Source organism: Amblyraja radiata, chromosome 1 (assembly GCF_010909765.2).
Source record: "Amblyraja radiata isolate CabotCenter1 chromosome 1, sAmbRad1.1.pri, whole genome shotgun sequence".
Lineage (NCBI taxonomy): Eukaryota > Metazoa > Chordata > Chondrichthyes > Rajiformes > Rajidae > Amblyraja > Amblyraja radiata.
In genome coordinates, this window is record NC_045956.1 from 111,615,216 (window position 1) to 111,637,713 (window position 22,498).

The following is a 22,498-nucleotide window of genomic DNA, read 5'->3' on the forward strand; positions in this document are numbered from 1 at the left end:
CACTGGAGGGCAGGATTGAATGGCGTTGCTGGAACAGGGTGGCAATACCACTATGTTTTGCACCACCATGTCTCCCCACTGATGTTGCCACCCTATAAGAAATCAGATCCAAATCCCATCAGCAATTTGTTAATTGTCTGCATTGTTATCAGTGGAACGCTATAGAAACATTATAATGTTGCTTAATATCACAGCCAGTGACAGAGATGAAGGCCCGTGAACACATGTTGGTTTAGCTTGTAATAAAGTCTTAAATGATGGACACAAAACGTTGGAGTAAACCAGCGAGCCAAGCAGCATCTTTGGAGGAAAATAATAGGTTACAAATTGGGTCGGTACTCTTTATCAGACTTCAGACTTGTCTGAAAAAGGGTTCCAACCCGAAACGTCACCTATTAGTTTTCTGCAGAGATGCTGCCTGACCCGCTGAATTACTCCAGCATTTAATATCTATCTTCGATATGAACCAGCATCTGCAGTTCCTTTTTACACAAGAAAGTGCTAGACTTAGTTATACAAATGGGTTAAATGGCAATGGTCCAAGAGGATGGTAAGAAGTTTCAATTACTTTCACCCCTCAGCAATTGAGGTGCCTTATTTCAATAGTACTATTCATAATGCCTCAGGGTGTAGAAGAGTCAGGCAGATAAATGCAGTGACTTTGCTCCGGAGCTGGATTTTTGTCACTATGATAGATGTCCACGGAAATTGGCAACATTTTGTACTATCACTTCCCATTGATCAAGTGCCTCTGCAAGCTGCACAGACATTCCGAGTTGTCACCCCTGTGTGGTCGAACCTAAGTTCACTGATGAACAGCAGAGAGTAAATAATTCAAGGCATTAGGAGCAATATGGAAGGTTAAATTAAATTACACAGCTGGTTACATCTGAATGCCTTTAATTCTTCCTCTTGTCAATATAACCCTGCTAATGTGGTAATTGAGTGTAATGGGTACATTACTCATTTCCACAAGACCCAACCTTCACAAACCGACTCCTTCCAAAAGAAAGAGGCTCTTGTCTTTTCTGAACCATCCATGATACACAATCCCTACAAGGTTAAGTTACTTTAAATGTCGCTTCTCGTAAATTCTTGTTGTGTGCAAAAACATAACAATTAATTACAACTGTGCTTTTTAATCTCTGATGCATTGCACTGTTTACTTCATGAAGTGTTGTTTATGTGCAGTACATATTAGCTCCAGTCAGATTCCAGTATGTGCTTGCATCACAGGTTTGTGCCAAGCCAGATCTGTTCTGCAGGGAAATACTGCGATCCATTGTAAATCTATGCTTAGTGCAAAATGTCAGCATGTTAGCATTGTGCTTTTTGGTGAGGGTCACTGCAGTTTCAAGAGTAATGTTAGCAGCTGCCCTTCTGTCTTTCTATGATCAATGGTAAAACAAGGGCACCCATTTAAAATTAACCTTTTGAACCCTTCTGATTTAGAAAGAAGAATTGCCGAGAAATTGGTCTGCGTGACCCTGGTTGTTTTTATCATGGGGAAATGGAAATCTAACCCAGATAGGTGAAAAACTCACTAAATCCGAAGGCACTTCTCCCATCTCTGCACAGAAGCATTCTTCCACAACCCCATATCTTCTTCCTGCCTCTGGCCACCCAATCCATGACTCCTTAGCTTTTCTATTCCTAGCTGCCATCTCTCTCGGCCTCAAACATGCTGACCGGTTCCCTTGTCTGCCCTTCGCCGATGATGCTGTCTGTTGTGTAAGTGAATAATAACTGTAGCTTTAAATGTTTCATTTTAATTGAATTAATTAAATTAAACACCATGTTATAGGAAGGGTAAAGGGTGCAGAGGTGATAATGCAGATAATGCCTTAGATAGAGTTATTCAGTTATGAGGAGAGACTGGAGAGGTTAGTTCTGTTCTCACTGAAATGGAAGAGGTTATTCCGCTCCAGTGAGATAGTTCCAATCGTTGACAGGCTGGTGTGCGTTTTGTCCCTAGCTAAGTGCCTCCTTTCCCTTCCATCCCAAAACATTGCCTATCCATGTCCTCCTGAGATGCTGCCTGACCCGCTGAGCTACTACAGCAATCTGTATCTTCTCTTAGGATTAGATAACTGGATATCAGATTTTTAAATTGATAATGTGCAGCTCCAATGATTTTATGACTAAGGCCATGGTTACAGGGAATTTTAATATGGTAGAGTATTGACTGTTATGTATCCCTCGATCAATACCATCCCAGCACCCGTTTTGTAATATACTGGAATTTCGAGTCAAAAATGTATTTGATTTTCCATTTCTTCTGACCCCACGTGACTCCATCCACATAATCAATACATATGCGCATCAGACGAGAACAGGACTGATCTGGGATATGTTGCCAAACTTTTGTGAAATGGCTCTCACTGATCAGTCTCTGGGTCGGAGCAGTGCAGGGTTGCTGGTGCCCTTGAAATAAAATTCCAGCAAGCATTGGCAATTGGAGAATATGGGAGAGGAGAAAAATTTGGTGTGAAAATTACCTTTAAAGTTGCAACTTACAATTATAACAGCATTACTGCACGAGAGTACTCCCTCCACAGAGATATGCAGTGTTAGATCCACAATGAAATATTGTCTACATTGGCTTATGCCATTTTGACATAGAACCTATGGAATTCATTGCCACAGAAGGCTGCGGAGGCCAAGTCAATGGATATTTTTAAGGCAGAGATAGATAGATTCTTGATAAGTCTGGGTGTCAGGGGTTATGGGGAGATGGCAGGGGAATGAGGTTAAAAGGGAAAGATAGATCATCCATGATTGAATGGCGGAGTAGACTTGATGGACCGGATGGCCTAATTCTGCTCCTGTCACTCACGAAGTTATGAACTATGAATCTCTTTATGGACTGCCAACAGGGACTTTAAATGACAGTCAGTCCAGTATAACTAGCACTCAGTTCCATCCGTCCATTGTTGGCATTTGTAACTATATGCTTTCAAGCCACACCTGTTTGTGCAAACCAACGCTGAAGCAACATGTACATGACTAAATGATTTTGCAAACACTAAAGAAAGCTAAAGATACCTCGAGCAACCGTTAATGTAAATATTCATGAGAACTGTTTCTCCATTCTTTGTTTGGTGATTGTGTTTTCCTGGTTCCCTATTTCAAACCTGGGTCATATTCACTCTCTGCTGGCTGGCTCGCTGCTGCCTTGTCATTTAAACTTTGTGTTGTGCATTGGTGAAATCAGTTTAGATCTGACATTGAAGTCGAACTATTCTAAAGATTCCAAACATATGCAGAAACCAATATCCAACCCCTCCCCCTTTGACACATTTTGTTGCTTCCTAAGAAGTCATAGTCATAGAGACACAGAGACATACAGTGTGGAAACAGGCCCTTCATCCCCACTTGCTCACACCGACCAACATGCCCCATCTACACTAGTCTCAGCTGCCTGTGTTTGGCCCATATCCTTCAAAACCTATCATATTCATGTACATAGAAAACATAGAAATTAGGTGCAGGAGTAGGCCATTCGGCCCTTCGAGCCTGCACCGCCATTCAATATGATCATGGCTGATCATCCAACTCATTACCTGTCCAAAGATCCTTTAAACATTGTGATAGTATCTACCTCAACTACCTCCTCTGGCAGTTTGTTCTATATATCCACTGCCAATTGTGTGAAAAGTTTGCCGCTCAAGTTCCTATTAAATCTTTCCTCGCTCACCTTAAACCTATGTCCTCTGGTTCTCGATTCCCTTACTCTGGATAAAAGACTCCGTACATTTACCCTATCCAATCCGCTCATGTTCTTATACACCTCTGTAAGATCACCCCTCATCCTCCTGCGCTCCAATGAATAAAGTCCTAGCCCGCTCAACCTCTCTCTATAGCTCAGGCCCTCAAGTCCTGGTAAGATCCTCATTAATTTTCTCTGCATCCTTCAAGCTTAACAACAGCATTACTACATGAGAGTGTTACACTCCAGAAGGATGTTCAGTGTTAGCTCCACAATTAAATGCCATGGGCCATTATGCCTGCCAACAATTGTCGTTGAGGCACTGAAGGTAAAAGTGGTACTGATGGTGCATGATAAATGGTGATTTTGTAGGTTTATGTGACCTAAACGTTCTGCCTTAATTATATCTTCCATATACACATATATCTTTACTGTGCTATTCTGTCATTGTGGCTGGAAACTGGCTCAGCCTAACATAGTACTTGTGCAATGATGTACCAAATGTCCCATATTCTCCTATGCTGTTAACTTCTCCATTTGTCATACTCCAATACTATGCACCCACTTGTGACCACATTCACTGGTTTCATTTAATACCAGCAGGGTTTCATTATAAACAAACCCTACCAAATTGTCAACACCCACTCAACTCGAAACATCATTACATGCAACTGAACTTCATTAACTCTTTTTGTTAGGACAACACTAAATATGAGTAAAAAGGTCCGTCTTTATTTCATTTCGATATTTTGCCTGTTTGTAAACTCAATGCATCACTGCAATGGTGGCACTGACGATGGCTGCCGCGGTGCACTGCTCCTTGCTGTTTTGTCTGTGTTTGTTTGTTTGTTTGTGTCGCTTGTGAAAATCCCACACTTTCACGAGAGAAGTACTCCTTAACATCAGATATTCGGTACTTCCAAACATTGTTCCTGATTTCTCTCACTCGCTGGAATATTTGGACATACACGTCGGCGGGGCTGTGGCTGTGATCAAGGTCTTGAGATGGAGGAGGACCCGGGTGAAATGCTCTGGAGCACTCACCCGACTGCGGCTACGAACATTACGCACACCGCTCCCGAGTATATTCCTTGCAAATCTATGTTCTCTCAACAACAAAGTGGACGAACTGCAGGTCCTGTGCCAAACAAACAAGGACTTCTCTTGAGCCGCTGCCCTGTGCTTCACCAAGACCTGGTAGTGTGAGTCAACCCCGGACAATGCACTGCAGCTGGCTGGCTTTCAACTACACAGAGCGCACCGCAAAGCAGGCCCGTACGAAGCTTTTCAAAAAAGGGGGGTGGCATGACAGGATTACAAAAAACTTCATGTGAAATAATGTGTGTACCGCACCCATCACGGGCGCGAAGCGTGAAGTCCCTCGATGCCGGGGTCCAGCGCCCGCTTAAGGGCCCTGGAAGCTCAGGGGTTTTAGATGCTCTCTGATGTATTCTGAGCCTTGTTTTGGAGCTTTTTTGCACCAAATTTATGACCAATATTTCAGAAATTAACAGGAATCTGAGGTAGCTTTTTCACGCAAAGGGTGCTGGGTGTATGTAACAAGCTGCCAGAGGAGGTAGTTAAGACTGGGACTACCCTAATGTTTAAGAGACATTTGGACACGTACAGGGATAGGACAGATTTAGATGGATATGGGCCAAACGCATGTGAGTGGGACTAGTGTAGATGGGACATCCTCATAAATCTTCACTGTACCCTTTCCAGTTTGATGACATCTTTCCTATAACATGGTGCTCAGAACTGAACACAATACTCTGAATGCGGCCTCACCAACTTCTTATGCAACTGCAACATGACCTCCCAACTTCTATACTCAACCGACCCACTGAGTTACTCCAGCACTCTGAAACGTCATAGAACAGGGCAAGATTAGCAAGTTTGCTGATGATACAGAAGTGAGTGGTTTTGCAGATAGTGAAGATGGTTGTGAAAGATTGCAGCAGGATCTGGATCAATTAGCCAGGTGGGCAGAGGAATGGTTGATGGTTGCATGGTTCCTTGAAGGTCGTGTCGCAGGTATATCAGGTGGTCAAAAAGTATTTTGGCACTTTGGCCCTCATCAGTCAGAGTATTGAGTATAGAAGTTGGGAGGTCATGTTGCAGTTGTATAAGACTTTGGTGAGACCGCATTTAGAATATTGTGTTCAGTTCTGGGCACCATGTTATAGGAAAGATGTCAAACTGAAAAGAGTACAGAGATCCCCATCCTGGATCAGTCCAATCAGGGTTGTGTCATCCACAAACCTGAGAAGCTTGACAGAGGGTACACAAAAATGCTGGAGAAACTCAGCGGGTGCAGCAGCACCTATGGAGCGAAGGAAATAGGTGACGTTTCGGGCCGACACCCTTCTTCAGACTGAAGAAGGGTGTCGGCCCAAAACGTCACCTATTTCCTTCGCTCCATTGATCCTGCTGCACCCGCTGAGTTTCTCCAGCATTTTTGTGTACCTTCGATTTTCCAGCATCTGCAGTTCCTTCTTGAACACAAGCTTGACAGAGGTGTCTGTGGAGGTGCAGTCATTGGGTGTGAAGTGGTGGTTGGAGTGGAGTGGTGATTGGAGTGGGGTGGGTGTAGAAGGGCCCAGTCTTTGCAGACTGAGGTCAGGCTGTGAGTGGGTGTGAAGTGGTTGGGTGGGGTGGGAAAGGTTCCACTCTTTTCATACTGGAGTCTTGCCTTAAGTAGGTGTGAAGTGGTGAATGGGAAGGAGAGGGTGCCGGGTCCATTCTTTGCAGACTGGGGTCTGGCTGTGTTTGTTGGGGAGGGGGTTTCAGGGTTACGTTTCTGATTTTCAAGCCTGCAGTAATACTCATTCAGGTTGTTCGTTAGCTGACGATTGTCCAAAGAGCGGGGGGCTTTCCTCTTATAGCTTGTGATTTCTTGCATGCCCTTCCAAACTGAAGAAGAATCACTTGCTGAGAACTTGCTCCTCAACTTCTCAGAGTATCTTTCCTTGGCAGCTCTGATTCCTCTTCTCAACTCTTTATCGATGTTATCTTTTAACTCTTTAACGATTAGGCTATCGGCTTGACGCATATTTGCCCCCAGCACTCCCCCCGATCTCAAAATGGAAATGTTACATCTGTATATAATGATCCATTTAAAATGTGTATTTATGTCAAAACTATGGAATTCATATTTTTCAGTATTGTTATCAAGGAAAAGAAAGCAGTTCCAATTGTTTGATATTATTTGATATTGTTTAACATTATTCATATGGAGGAGAAAATATAATAGCTCTAAAACCTACCTTAATTTTGCAATCTCACTCAAGATAATTCCCCTTTCCCTCTCCCCTCCCCATCTCTCTCTCCTCTCCCTTCCCCTCTCTCTCTCCCCCTCCCCCCTCTCAGATCCCCCCTCTTTCTTGCGGGGGGGGGGGGCCGAAGATGAAGGTGGCGCGGGCCCAGCGGGTGGGGGGAATGAAGGTGGCGTGGGCCCAGCGGGGGTGGCGTGTGCCCAGCGGGGGTCAGCGAGGGTTGCGTGGACCCAGCGGGGATCAGCGGGGGTGGCGTGGGCCCAGCAGAGGTGGCGTGAGCCCAGCGGAGATGGCGTAGACCCAGCAGGGGTCAGCGGGGGTGGCGTGGACCCAGCGAGGGTGGCGTGGGCTCAGCGGGGGTGGCATGAGCCCAGCGGGGGTGGCATGAGCCCAGCAGGGGTGGCATGGGCCCAGCGGGGGTCAGTGGGGGTGGTGTGGGGGGAAGATGGCTTGGGCCCCGGCGGCAGGGGGAGGCGAGGAGAGCGGGTTCCGCCGCAGCGGCGACTGGTGTTGGGGTTACAGCCATTGGGTTCAGATTCAGCCACTCCCGCCCGGGGACGAGAGAACAGAGAACTGGCCGTTTTCAAAGTGGAAACATTTTTTTTTTTTTTTTCTCTCGATTTTTTTTTTTTGGGTGACTTTTTTCTTAAGGGAAAAAAAGGGGGGTGCGGTCGCACCCAGCGCACCCCCCCTTCGGACGGCCATGCAAAGCACAGGCAGTGGGGAAATCAAGAGGTGGTGGAATATGCTTTTATACTAACCAGGGCTGGGGCCGCAACACCATGGTACTGTCTAACTTCTGTTCTCCTAATCTGGAATCTTTTTTTATAAATTGTAAACCCTTTTATTCTCCACAGGAATTTAAATGTATCTCTTTTAGTCTCGCTGGAGTTTACATTCCTCCCCCAGGTCTGCGTACATGAGGTGCAACTCGTTGACCAGGTAATGAGAGTAGAGAGTGACTTCCAGAACTCCATGGTCATTGTTTTGGGGGATTTTAACAGGGCTAACCTCAGCCAAGAGCTTCCAAAATACAGACATCACATTACCTGCCCCACCAGAGGCGAGAGAACATTAGATCATTGGGACACTACAATCAGGAACGCATATCGCTCTGTTACCCGGGCGGCTCTGGGGTCTCTCTGATCATTGTTTAGTTCACATTATTCCGACCTACAGGCAGAAACTACAAACTGCTAAGCCTGTGGTCAGAACAGTGAAAAAGTGGACAAGCGAGGGCATTGAAAACCTACAATACTGCTTTGACTGCACAGATTGGAATGTGTTCAGGGAAGCAACCACAAGCCTCGATGAATATACAGAAACTGTGACATCGTGTCAGCTTTTGTGAGGACAGTTGCATTCCCACTAGGACCCGGATCAACCACTAACTTCCAACCGGCACTCAAGTACACCTGGACCATTTCTGACACTTCCCTACCATTCCTTGACCTCACTATCTCCATCGCAGGCGATAGACTTCTGACTGATAGACTCCCATGGCTATCTGGACTACACTTCTTCCCACCCTGCTTCCTGTAAGGACGCCATCCCCTACTCCCAATTCCTCCATCTACGCCGCATCTGCTCCCAGGATGAGGCGTTCCACACCAGGGCATCTGAAATGTCCTCATTCTTCAGGGAACGGGGGTTCCCTTCCTCCACCATAGATGAGGCTCGCACCAGGGTCTCTTCCATACCCCGCAACACTGTTCTCTCTCCACATCCCCACACTTGCAACAAGGGCAGAGTCCCCCTAATCCTCACCTTTCACACCACCAGCCGTCACATACAACAAGTAATCCTCCGTCAGTTTCGCCACCTCCAACGTGACCCCACCACTCGCCACACCTTCCCATCTCCCCCCATGTCTGCCTTCCGCAAAGACCGCTCCCTCCTTAACTCCCTTGTCAATTCTTCCCTTCCCTCCCGTACCACCCCCACCCCGGGCACTTTCCATTGCAACCGCAAGAGATGCAACACCTGTCCCTTTACCTCCCCCCTCGACTCCATTCAAGGACCCAAGCAGTCGTTCCAGGTGCGACAGAGGTTCACCTGCATCTCCTCCAACCTCATCTATTGCATCCGCTGCTCTAGATGTCAGCTGATCTACATCGGTGAGACGAAGCGTAGGCTTGGCGATCGTTTCGCCGAACACTTCCGCTCGATCCGCAATAACCAACCTGACCTCGCGGTGGCTCAGCACTTCAACTCCCCCTCCCATTCCCCATCCGACCTCTCTGTCCTGGGTCTCCTCCATGGCCAGAGCGAGCAACACCGGAAATTGGAAGAACAACACCTCATATTCCGCTTGGGGAGTCTGCATCCTGCGGGCATGAACATTGAATTCTCCCAATTTTGTTAGCCCTTGCTGTCTCCTCCCCTTCGTCAGCCCTCGGGCTGTCTCCTCCCACCCCTCAGCTCTCGGGATCCTCCTCCTCCTTTTTCCTTTCTTCTCCCCGCCACCCCCCATCAGTCTGAAGAGGTTTTGGCCCGAAACATTGCCTATTTCCTTCGCTCCATAGATGCTGCTGCACCCGCTGAGTTTCTCCAGCATTTTTGTGTACCTTCAACAATGAGAAGCCCTAGTTCACTGCAGAACTCAGACAGCTCCACCAGTCTATAGATGAGGCTTACAGGAGCGGGGATGCAGACCTCTACAGGCAGGCCAAGTACAAGCTGAGAAGAGGAATCAGAGCTGCCAAGGAAAGGTACCCTGAGAAGTTAAGGAGCAAGTTCTCAGCTAATGACTCTTCTTCAGTGTGGAAGGGCTTGCAAAAAATCACCAGCTACAAGAGGAAAGCCCCCTGCTCCTTGGACAATCTCCAGCTGACCAACGACCTGAACGAGCTCTACTGCAGGTTCGTTAGACAGAAACATAACCCCTGTAATCCCTTCCCTCCCTCCCCACCCACTCCTCCCTATCACCACTTCACACCTACTTACAGCCTGACTCCAGTCTGCAGAGACTGGGCCCTCAACCACCACCCACCCGTCCACGACTTGCTGCCCAACATCAGTCTGGCCACTTCTCCATCACTAACAATAGCAATTGAGGAGCTGGAAAAGCTATTCAGGAGACAGAAAAGCCAGGTCTCCAGGACAAGACAATGTTACCCCCTCTACCCTCAAACTCAGTGCCGAACAATTGGCACCAGTCTACACAGACATTTTCAATCGGTCCCTGAAAACCTGTTCTGTCTCTGCCTGCTTCAAAGTCTTCACTTTTGTTCCCATACCCAAAAAGCCAAGGATTACTTGTCTTAATGACTACAGGCCTGTTGCACTGACCTCTGTAATCATGAAGACCCTTGAAAGACTTGTGCTGGTCCACCTGAATAATACCACAAAGCCCCCTGCTGGACCCCCTGCAGTTGGCACACAGAGCCAATAGATCCGTGGATGATGTAGTCAACCTAGGCCTGCAATTCATCCTCCAGCACCTAGACCACCAGGAGACCTATGCAAGGAATTTGTTTGTGGATTTTAGCTCTGCATTCAACACCATTGTGCCAGAGCTACTACACTCCAGACTTTCCCAGTTGACTGTGCCTGAACCCCTCTGACAGTGGATCATCAACTTCCTGACAGACAGTAAGCAGCATGTGAGGCTGGGAAAGCACATCTCGGACCCACAAACCCTCAGCATAGGAGCACCGCAAAGCTGCGTACTCTCTCCTCTCCTTTACTCTCTCTACACCAATGACTGCACCTCCACAGACTCCTCTGCAAGCTTCTCAAGTTTGTGGCCAACACAACCCTGATTGGACTGATCCAGGATGGGGAGGAATCTGCCTACAGACAGGAAGTGACACAGCTGGCGTCCTGGTGCCATCGCAACAACCTGGAGCTCAATGCTCTTAAGACAGTGGAATTGATAGTAGACTTTAGGTGAGCTCCCTCTCCTCCCCCCCCCCCCCCCCCCCCCCTCCCTCCCTCTTCATCAACATCACAACAGTCACATCTGTGGAGTATTTTAAGTTCCTGGGAACCATCATCTCCAAGGACCTTAAATGGGGGGCCACCGTCGACTCCACAGTCAAAAAGGCACAACAGAGGATGTACTTCCTGCGGCAGCTGAGGAAGCACAACCTGCCACAGCAATGATGGTCCATTTTTATACTTCCATCACCTTCTGCATCCTCACCTTCTCCATCATGGTCTGGTTTGGCTGCAGCACATCGTTCGATCAGCTGAGAAGGTTATTGGCTGCAACCTTCCCTCCATTGACGAACTATACACTGCAAGGACCAGGAAGTGACCGGGTAAGATCATCTCTGACCCCTCTCACCCTGGCCACAAACTCTTTGAAGCACTTCCCTCTGGAAGGTGACTCCGGACTGTCAAAGCCGCCACAGCCAGACATAAAAACAGCTTTTTTCCACGAGCAGTAGCTCTACTCAACAACCAAGTCTGTAGCCTCCTTTTGCTCTGGTATTTTATTTCATTCTTCACAAGTCCTTGTATGTTCCTTGAATGTATACATACTTTGCGAATAAAATTTATTCAATTCAATTCAATTCAAAGACCATAAAATACGCTGTTTGAAAGCAGTCAACGTTCAGACGTTTCTATCTTGTTATTACATTGATACTACAATTTGCAACAGGTTCTTCCATTGTAAGAATTATTTGCTTTGTTTAAATTTTCCAAACCTACCCCAGTCTTTGGTTTAGCCCCCAGCCCTGCCATGGTGGATGTTGATCCATGTGGTGAGCTGGCAAGATGTGTCTTCGGGTTTTGATTGATCAGAACTACATCTGCTCCATTTTCTGAATCAGATTCCAACTCCTGCCAACAAACCAAAGGAAACATCAGAACATTAGTCCATAAAAGACATCATACTTTCTTCCAGAAGTGTGGAATAAATGTGCCCTAGGTATAATGACATGCACCATTGATCCAATAAATTGGTTCCAAATTAAAAATGAGCACGTTTCTCATTAAAATTATCTTTAAGATATTGTGATTTCAGTTAAATGATGATTTTAAAGTTTTCACAAATGCCCACTGGTCTTAATAAAAGTATTTACCGATGAAGAAAAATCTGACCAAATACCTGTGGAATGTGTTTTTAATTTAATCCATATTTTGTCTCTATGATAACTATTAGTTAGAATTGGTGCAAGATGTGCTATCACTGATATTTTAAGGTTTGACACACACTTAGCCTTACAATAGGGATGTGAGAGATTTCAAATTTACATGCTGATGTTTGAAACATGGGATGTAATTGCAACTTGTAATTGCCCAGAAATTGGATTTCACCCATTTTAGAGAATAGAAACAATGTTTTTTGCTGTAACAAAAATGATGTAATTACAGAAGGTATAAAACTGGTACATTCCATTCTTGCATTAGATAAATCCCATTGTTATCAGACTACTGAACGGTCCGCTTATAAGCTAAGGTTGTAGTCCTGATCTCCCAACCAACACCATTGTGCCCCTGAACTTTTCTATCTGCACTTACTCTATGGCTATACACTATAATGTTCAAAGCACTATATTGTGCACTCTGGTTTTTCTCTTTGCAATGCCTGTTGTAGTTATGCATGACATACTCAGGTATAGTTTGATTTGAATGTATAGCACACAAAGAAGTTTTTCACTCTAACTCGATACACATGACAATAATAAACTAATACCAATAAGTATCTGGGAAGGTGATGCTGGAGGTGGGCCTCCGAGTGGGATGTCTAGATTCCCTAGTTGCCTCTGGTGGTCGAAATTGGGAACCAGGGCTTTGAGGTGTCTGACAACCATGGACCTGTGACCTCGGCAGGCAAGAGCAAGCATGATCCATCTCAATATATTCCCTTTAGAAGCATAGTATCTGTGTCCCTGTGAAAATCACTCTGATAAACCAGTGCTTCCCTCCAGGGCAATGGGTATCAGTGAGAGAATGCTGTAGAATGTGGAAAACTTCACCCAAGATGGTGAGATAGGCATCCGTTTATTTACTAAATCAGATTTGCTGCAAGTGTAGTAGTTTTAATCATAAATTAATAGCTTTGAACATTGCTTTCTAAAAATATTCGTCCATTATTAAATTTCTCATTTTCATAAAACTTTAAATATTTAGAACATCTTTAAAGTGCCCTCCATGGAGAAGAATAATGAGACCTTTTATAGACTTAATTTTTCTTAATTTCTCTGACTACAATCATAATTGGTTTAGAACGTGGATTTTATCTACCAAAACAGTTTTCCTGCTTCCTCTTCCCTGTATGGCTACGTATTCAACATACACTTTGTAATTCACAACACTTTTTCTCACAAAGAGTTGCGAGTCTGTGGAATTATCTGACTCAGAGGGCGGTGGAGGCCGGTTCTCTGGATACTTTCAAGAGAGAGCTAGATAGGGCTCTTAAAGATAGCGGAGTCAGGGGATATGGGGAGAAGGCAGGAACGGGGTGCTGATTGGGGATGATCAGCCATGAACACATTGAATGGTGGTGCTGGCTCGAAGGGCCGAATGGCCTACTCCTGCACCTATTGTCTATTGTCTATTGTAATTGGCATTTTTCATTCCAAGCAAAATCTACATGATTTAAGTTTCAAATATACCTCAAGCAAGATGGTGAGATTTGAACTTTAATCAAGCACTATGTATTCTAGTTTAGTTTAGAGATACAGCATGGAAACAGGCTCTCTGGCCCACGAGCCCACATTGACTATTGATCACCCATTCATAGTATTTCTAGGATATTCCACGTTTGCAACCACTACCTACACATCAGGGGCAATTTACAGAGGCCAATTTACCTACAAACCCGCTTGACTTTGGAATGTGGGAGGAAACTGGAGCATTCGGAGAAAAACTATGCAGTCACAGGGAGAACATGCTTTCCGGTGGCTTAATTCCATGGTTAAAACCCTGTCTCACGGTGCGAGTCTACCCGAGTGATCCCGAGTTTAAAACAAATCAAACTCGTGGTAATCACGTAGAATTAACGTAGCGGGAATGTCGGAACTCGTAACGCTAACGGCAGGTACTCGGGAAACTTGTTAACTCGTGAAAATCTTTCAAGATGATGCATGTTGGCCTTCATTGCAAGAGGATTTGAGTTTAGGAGCAAAGAGGTCCTACTGTACTTTACAGGGCCCTGGTGAGATCGTACCTGGAGTATTGTGTGCAATTTTGGTCTCCTAATTTGAGGAAGAATATTATTGCTATTGAGGGAGTGCAGCGTAGGTTCACAAGGTTAATTCCCGGGAAGGCGGGACTGACACATGATGAAAGAATGCGTTGACTGGACTTGTATTGACTGGGATTTAGAAGGATGAGAGGAAAATCTTATAGAAATATATAAAATACAGGATTGGACATGCTAGATGCAGGAAAAATGTTCCCGAAGTTGGGGGAGTTCAGAACCAGGGGTCACAGTTTAAGAATATAGGTTAGACCATTTAGGACTGAGATGAGGAAAAATTGTTTTCACTAAGAGAGTTGTGAATCTGTGGAATTCTGCCACAGAAGGCAGAGGAGGCCAATTCACTGGATGTTTTCAAGAGAGTTAGATTTAGCTCTTACGGCTAAGTCAAGGGATATAGGGTAAAAGCAGGAATGGGGTACTGCTGGCTCAAAGGGCCGAATGGCCTTGTCCTGTATCTATTCTCTGTTTCTATGTTTCTATGAAATGAATCAGGCAGATAAAAGTTGATTTTGCGTCATGTTCCTGAGCTATACTGTTCTATGTTTTACATTCTAACTGTATTTAATCAACAAATTTTACATTCTGTCACGTTGCCAGTGGCATAGCTTGACAACAGTGCAAATATTGGGATAATATTCAAAAATTGTGGGTTAGAGCTGTGTGTATGACTGCTGATGAAAACACTGCCTTTGGTGGTGGTGGACGCAGATATAAGAGTGGGATTTAAGAAGCTTTTGGATAGACACATGGATATGCAGGGAATGGAGGGATATGGATTATGTGCAGGCATATAAGATTTGGTGTTGCCATCATGTTCGGGACGACAGATGGCACAATGGGCTAAGTGTTCGGCTGGCAACCGGAAGGTAGCCGGTTCGAATCCCGCTTGGAGTGCATACTGTCGTTGTGTCCTTGGGCAAGACACTTCACCCACCTTTGCCTGTGTGTGAATGTGTGTGAATGTGTGTGAGTGATTGGTGGTGGTCGGAGGGGCCGTAGGCGCAGAATGGCAGCCACGCTTCCGTCAGTCTGCCCCAGGGCAGCTGTGGCTACAGAAGTAGCTTACCACCACCGAGTGTGACTGAGGAGTGAATGAATAATGCGATGTAAAGCGCCTTGAGTATTAGAAAGGCACTATATAAATCCCATCCATCATGTTCGAAACAGACATGTCGGCCGAAGGGCCTGTTCCTGTGCCATACTGTTGTATGTGCTATGTTCAAATGGCCTCCTTCTGTGTTGTAATGTTTCTATAATTACAGCCAGTGGCGCATCACTGCTACAAAGTTAAAGTCAAAAGAAATGACAAGTAACACACAAACACATGCAAGTCCGATCCACGCTAAAGCCAGAGCCACAAGCCTGTACACTTCAGCAGAGATGGCTAGGTATGGATTAAGTGTGGGAACCATAACAATTCAATTCAATGGGACTTCTGACCTGCTTTAGTTTTCAGTTAGGACAAGGTGCAAACTTGGTTTACTTTATGCTGCACTTCCTGGTTAGTTGAAAATTGATATTGTAGATGTTTACCACATCAGCCAGATGATGGTATGAGAACCGTGAAGTTCTGAGGTGAGTGAGATGTTGATCGTTTCAGCAGTGTGTTTGTGGAACAACACAAAAGGCAAGTGGTGGAGCACGTGGACCGGGCGCGGCCTGCAGCGGTGAATTAGCGGTGGAGGACACCAACAGTAATGCTTAGCCAGGTCAACCCTGCAACACCTCCAGGACAGCAGATCTTCATGGTCAGGTCAAGACCCCTGCACTTACAACAACTGGGACTTGAAAATGGTGCCAAACTGGCGACTTTGTATACTGTCTCAGTATGCTACTGTTATACCTTGTACTATTTTTGAGATGCTTATCTTATATGTGTCTATGTGCCTATGTATAGATACTTGTACTGAACTGTACACATGAATAAATTTCACTGTACCTCGGTACATGTGACAAAGAGAAGTACCATACCGTGCCTTATTGTACTAATGGCCGAGGAATATCATTCAAGTGAAGAGGATGATATAGTTGGTGAGGTCATAAGCAAAATATTCAGAAGGTGTAGAAAGACACAAAAAGCTGGAATAACAGTGGGACAGGCAGCATCTCTGGTGAGAAGGAATGGGTGACGTTTCGGGTCGAGACCCTTCTTCAGACTGATGTCAGGGATGTGGGCGGGACAGAGATAGAATGTAGTCGGAGACAGTAAGACTGGTGGGAGAACTGGGAAGGGGAAGGGGATGGAGAGAGAGGGAAAGCAAGGGCTATTTGAAGTAAGAGAAGTCAATGTTCATACCGCTGGGGTGTAAACTACCCATGCAAAATATGAGGTGTTGTACCTCCTATTTGCGCTGGGCCTCACTCTGACAATGGAGGAGGCCCAGGACAGAAAGGTTAGATTGGGCATGGGAGGGGGAGGCAAACTGCTGAGCAACCAGGAGATCATCTCTGACTACATACTATCTTTGTCCCGCCCACTCCCCTGACATCAGCCTGAAGAAGGGTCTCGACCCGAAACGTCACCCATTCCTTCTCTCCAGAGATGCTGCCTGGCCGGCTGAGTTACTCCAGCATTTTGTGTCCTGCTGACTTATCTGTCAGGAATCGCTGGTCGCTGATGGTTGCTTCCCTGCTGTCCAGCTGCTCTCTGACGCTTGTATCTGCTCGTTTAAACACACAGGTCAGAGACAAGCTAGAGGTCAAGGGGCTGTAGGCGGAACCCTGATGCACAGAACCGAGGGGCACCAATCTGCTACATCTCTGGCCCCTCGGGTTTACCCTGGTATAAAGAGTTGGACTTATTTTAAAATTATTTTATCTTAATATTTTGAATTAATTGGGGTGTTTTCAATGAAATTAATTGTATTTTTAATTTATATTCTTAAAATGATTGAAGCCAAGATTAAATGCTTCATACGATCAGAAATATCTAAACTGTTCAAAGGCATTTGTTCAAAGGCATTTGATGATGGTGGGGAGTTCGAAGGTTTTCAGTGCATTCTGGAGGTGGGGCCTTTGGATTCTCAGCCTGAGGTCAGGTTATCAACTGTAGTGCGTTCTACATGGTAGCGTGACTGCAGGGTATGTTGAGTCAGTTTAGCTGGTCCTTGTCATCCAGATATGGTTAATGGGGGCAGTTGGGCTTTGCAGGTGCCAAATTCAGGCAGTGGGTCAGATCCAGTATGATCTGGCTCTTTATCTTTCAACTCAGCACTAGAAAGGAAAGTTTAAGGGCTGCCTCCTAGGTTGTCATTCTCAGAATGGGAACCCATCTAATAGTCACCATGTGAAGAATTTGAAGTATGTAGATCAACACTTGAACGGCCAAAGCAAAGAAGATTACAGACTAATGTTGATAAATAGGATTAGAATAGATAGCTACATGACGACTGGCATAGATGGTGGGTTAAAGGGCCTGTTTCTGTGATGTATAACTCCGTAGTGCACGCATGTTCTTCCCCTCAATGATTCAATAATACTTTATTGTCCCATATACTTAGGTACAGTGAAACTCTTTGTTTTTCATACAATCTGGTAAAAATCATACAGCAAACTTCACCTAGGCAGTTTCAGGCACGGACAGAGTTTCAAAAGTTCTTAGCGCAGTCTTATCTTCTCGCAGCGGCGAACCAGGCCTGGCATTGCGCATGGCCGCTTTGTCCCTCTACATTCTCAGCCTGGTCTCTCTTAGTTCTTGGCAGCCCCCCCGGCTGGGTCCCTAAGTTCTCAATGAGCCCCCGCGAGGTCTCTCATTGGTCTCGGCAACCCGCTGGTTGTTCGGCTCCGCCGTGCATCATCGGGCAGTTTCCTTCCTTCCAGTTCACAGTTTGCGGGTTCTCCGAGCTTGCCTGCAGATGGTGCTATGCGCTACGTCTTCGGTTCAGCTGCGCTCTGTGCCAGGTCTTCCGTTCAGCTGCGATCTTACAGTTGTCTATAAGGGCTGGCTGCCCTGGAGACTGTGGCTCCCTGTGATTTATCTCACTATCTGTTTTCAGGCTTCTGATCGGCCCTTTCATTAGCTACGTTACTGTCCAATACTCATCTACCTCATTACAGACATTGCTTCAAACCCACTGACTCCCATAGCTATCTGGACTACACTTCTTCCCACCCTGCTTCGTGTAAGGACTCTATCCCCTACTCCCAATTCCTCCGACTACGCCGCACCTGCACCCAGGATGAGGTGTTCCAAATCAGGGCATCGGAGATGTCCTCATTCTTTAGGGAATGGGGGTTCCACTCTTCTATTATAGATGAGGCACTCACCAGGGTCTCCTCTATATTCCACAGCTCCGCTCTTACTCCCCATCCCTCTACTCATAACAAGGACAGATTCCCCCTTGAACTCACCTTCCACCCCATCAGCCGTCGCATGCAACATTTAATCCTCTGACACTTTTGCCACCTTCAACGGGATCCCACCACTGGCCACATCTTCCCATCTACTCCCCTTTCTGCTTTCCGCAGAGACCATTCCCTCCGTAACTCCCTGGTCAATTTATCCCTTCCCACCCAAACCACCCCCTCCCCTGGTACTTTCCCTTGCAACCGAAGGAAATACTACACTTGGCGCTTTACCTCCCCCCTCAACTCCATCCAAGGACCCAAGCAGTCTTTCCAGGTGAGGCAGAGGTTCACCTGCACCTCCTCCAACCTCATCTATTGCATCCGCTGTTACAGGTGTCAACTACTCTACATCGGTGAGACCAAGCACAGGCTTGGTGATCCCTTCGCCCAACACCTCCGCTCAGTGCGCACTAACCAACCTGATCTCCCGGTGGCTCAGCACTTCAACTCCCCCTCCCATTCCGAATCTGACCTTTCTGTCCTGGGCCTCCTCCATTGTCAGAGTGAGGCCCAGCGCAAATTGCAGGAACAGCACCTCATATTTCAATTAGGTAGTTTACACCCCAATGGTATGAACATTGACCTCTAATTTCAGGTAGTCCTTGCTTTCTCCCTCCTTCCCCTCCCCCTTCCCAGCTCTCCCACAAGCCTACTGTCCCCACCTCTTCCTTTCTTTTTCACCACCCGTAACGTCACCTATTTCTCTCTCCATAGATGCTGCTTCACCCGCTGAGTTCCTCCAGCATTTTTTAGTACCTTCAATGTTTCCAGTATCTGCAGTTCTTTCTTAAACAATGCTTTGTCTCTGGATCTATTGCACTATAATGCTGAGAACCATGCAATACAAAGCTTTTCACTGTACCTTGGTACATACGACAATAGCAAAGCAAAACATAACTGATAATTGAAAAAAAACTTGCAATAATAATCTGATGTGATGAGCAATATTAAATAGCCTTAACATTTTGATGTTTCTGACATAGTTTTGTTTTGGCGTGGAAGACAATTGAGATAAATTTACGTTGAATGGAAACTGTGCAGCAATGGTTCAGAAGCGTCTGTATCCTGGGATCTCAGGTAACAGTCTCGTTAGTGATGGTGATCCAAAACCATTAGGATGCACTAGCACTTATCAACTATCTGTTTCCTTCAAGAACAATAAAGTTGAGTAGGCATGAAATAACACCATTGCACTCATAGCTCTGTATAACAAAAATATTTAAAGAATCAACTAATTAATGAGTAAAGGTATGGATATATAAACTGTGGAGTTGTATGCAATTTGATGATGTGTTGAATGTTCTAGCATACTTTCATAACGATGCCACATGTGCTGTAAGGGCTATCACTTTTTCACTTCCATTTCCTTTCCAAGATGTAAATTTATGTCAGCATCTGTATACAATAATGTATCTGTGGTGACATCATCCCTTGCCAGCACATAAATTTAAGAGGCAAATTACATTACAGTTTTATCTTTGAGAATATGGCTGAAATAGTAACTTTCATCGTGCCAAACAGCCCGTTTAAGTTATGAACTATTGTGAAATAAAATCACTGCCTTTTGAAGAAATAGTCCGTTTTGCTACTTGACTCAAAGTACATCGTATAGTAATTTGGAACAAATAATCCTCATAAATTTGTCAGAAAGCTTTTTTTATATACAAGAATCTTTATCGGAACAAGTGCTTATATTGCAAGGAACAATGCCATGGAAATAGCACTTTGTGATTTTATCATATAAAATTGTATGAATTTTTTATCAAATGTCTTAAAATGGCATTCATTTTAACCTATTTACCACAGATGAATAATTCCAGTAAGTCAACAGAGCAAACGTTTTGATAAAACGCATTTTGGATCAGATTCACAGAATCCAAGCACTTTGTGCAGCAGCTCTCCAATGACAGCACAGATAGAACTAAGATACAACTAAGATACTAGAACAATTGATTCTCTGATCTGTGCTCGAATCCCATGAGATTCTGATCTAGGTGTATTCTCTTGCTGATTTTGTAAAATAATATTGCTCAGTGTAATACGGTATTTTAAGGCTGTCATAGGTTAAATTGCATTGGCTGTTAATCTTCCAAGCTTCAGTAAAAATATTACATTTTAAACATTCTTGAAATTTGATTTTCCTCTGCTGTGTCTTGTATCCATTTTTTTTTGTATTTCACAGTGTAGAGATAAGGAACTGCAAAAGGACACAAAGTGCTGGAGTAACTCCGTGGGCCAGGCAGCATCTCTGGAGAATATGGATCGGATCAGAACCTTTCTGGAGAGTGAAGAAGGATCCCGACCCAAAATGTTACCTCTCCATGTTCTGTAGAGATGCTGCCTGACCCGCTTACCCCAGCATGTCGTGCTCTTTTGTCTTCCATAGTTGGATAAATGTGGAAGCATTAGACCTGTGGGCTGTGTTTATGTTGCTATTCAGGTGGTCATGTTTATTTTCCTCATCTCTGGGGTACTATACTCTGATAATGTTTAGCTTTATGAAATGTTGTTTAAAGCATATCTAGTAATCACCATCAAGTGAGGTTGGACACTTGAACTGGAATTCTAAAAACAATTTTTTAATTGTAATGTCTTAAGTTGGATGCCAATATTCTGCCCTTTTCTCAATATCAAGAGAAAAATCAACTTACATTTCAAAATCAACAGTGTTACTGTCAGTGAGAAAAGTTCCTCAAACTTTTTTACAACCCAACGGTATGAACAAATAAATCTCTAATTTTAAGTAACTTCATCTCATACTCCCCTCCCCTCCCCCTCCTTTCTTCCCTCTTCCTCCTCCGCAGTCATTTAACCAGTTCCACAGTTCTCCACATTTTTCCCCTTGAGATCACACCTTCTCTGGCCAACAATGGACCTACCAGGCAATGCCCTCCTGAGGTCATTTGTGCCTGGCCCTGATTGGTCTTTGCTCACCTCCAGCTTTGCACCTCATCCTTCCCACCCTCTACTTTCAGTCTGAAGAAGAGTCCCGACCTGAAACGTCACTCGTCCTTTTCCCCCCAGCCTGAACCGTTGAGTTAGTCCAGCACTCTGTGTCTATGTTTGATATAAACCAGGATCTGCAGTTATTTGTTTCTACATCTTGTTAGAGGTATATATATAAATATATATATATATATATATAAGTGTGCATGTGTGTGTATGTATGTGTGCGTGTGTGTGTTTCCTGTAGATATATAATATATATTTAGATATATATATCTGACTCAATTATGTTGTAAACAATATTCAATTATAGTAAATTATGCATTAATAGAAAATTCGAAATTTTTTGTAAGTGTATGTGCTCACAGGGATATGTCTTCTTTTAACAGTTGGAGTATTGAATGGAGAGGAGCTTGCACTGAGAGCGTTTTCAATGTCTTGGTCAAGCTGATCCAGTTTCATAATGAGCAGAACCATGGAGTCCAGACGTGATCGATCTCGATCTTCCCTCATTTCCTAAGAAAACAGACCACACAATTACAAAGTGCAGACTTTATACAATTATATTATTAAACAATGATATAGGCCAGATCAATGCCATTCAACCCAATATGTCTTTGGCATCTCTCTGAAGGACCTTTATAGATTGCTATGAAAAACCTTTTTGTCACATATTCTACATTTTTTTCCAAAAATAAACTTATGTCATATTAAAAACATATGCAAAACAAAAACCATGTAAAACCTCAATATTATTTTAGTATATACATTAAATATTGGTAGTGTCATACTCAGTAGAACCAGCATCAGTCTACATAACACACCCTTGTCATTCATGTGCCCCCTGGGGTAAATCCATTCCCTGGTTTCAGGTGTGTTTCCACCAGACTCTGCCCCTCAATGTCCAGCAGTAGAAGGACCCTTGACGGTAGTGGTCCTCCACGGTGTCTTCTTGTAGACAGCACCAAGCTTCAGTGTACCTCAGAACATACTCTTGCAATCTGGAATGGGCTTGTCAGCAACATTCCCTAATGGACATCTCAATGTGCAAAAGATCAA

The 22,498-nt window shown here is 44.7% G+C and overlaps 1 protein-coding gene across 2 annotated transcripts in view; it reads right to left on the minus strand.

Moving 5' to 3' along the window:
• Window positions 1-22,498, minus strand: part of dlc1 (DLC1 Rho GTPase activating protein) — a 440,514-nt gene that overhangs the window by 284,697 nt on the left and 133,319 nt on the right. For both annotated transcript variants that reach the window (XM_033029199.1, XM_033029190.1), the window contains exons 3-4: window positions 21,806-21,955; window positions 11,647-11,778 (exon numbers count right to left, since the gene is read on the minus strand). In XM_033029199.1, coding sequence (XP_032885090.1) covers window positions 11,647-11,778; window positions 21,806-21,955 — 282 coding nt within the window. The remainder of the gene's footprint in view (window positions 1-11,646; window positions 11,779-21,805; window positions 21,956-22,498) is intronic.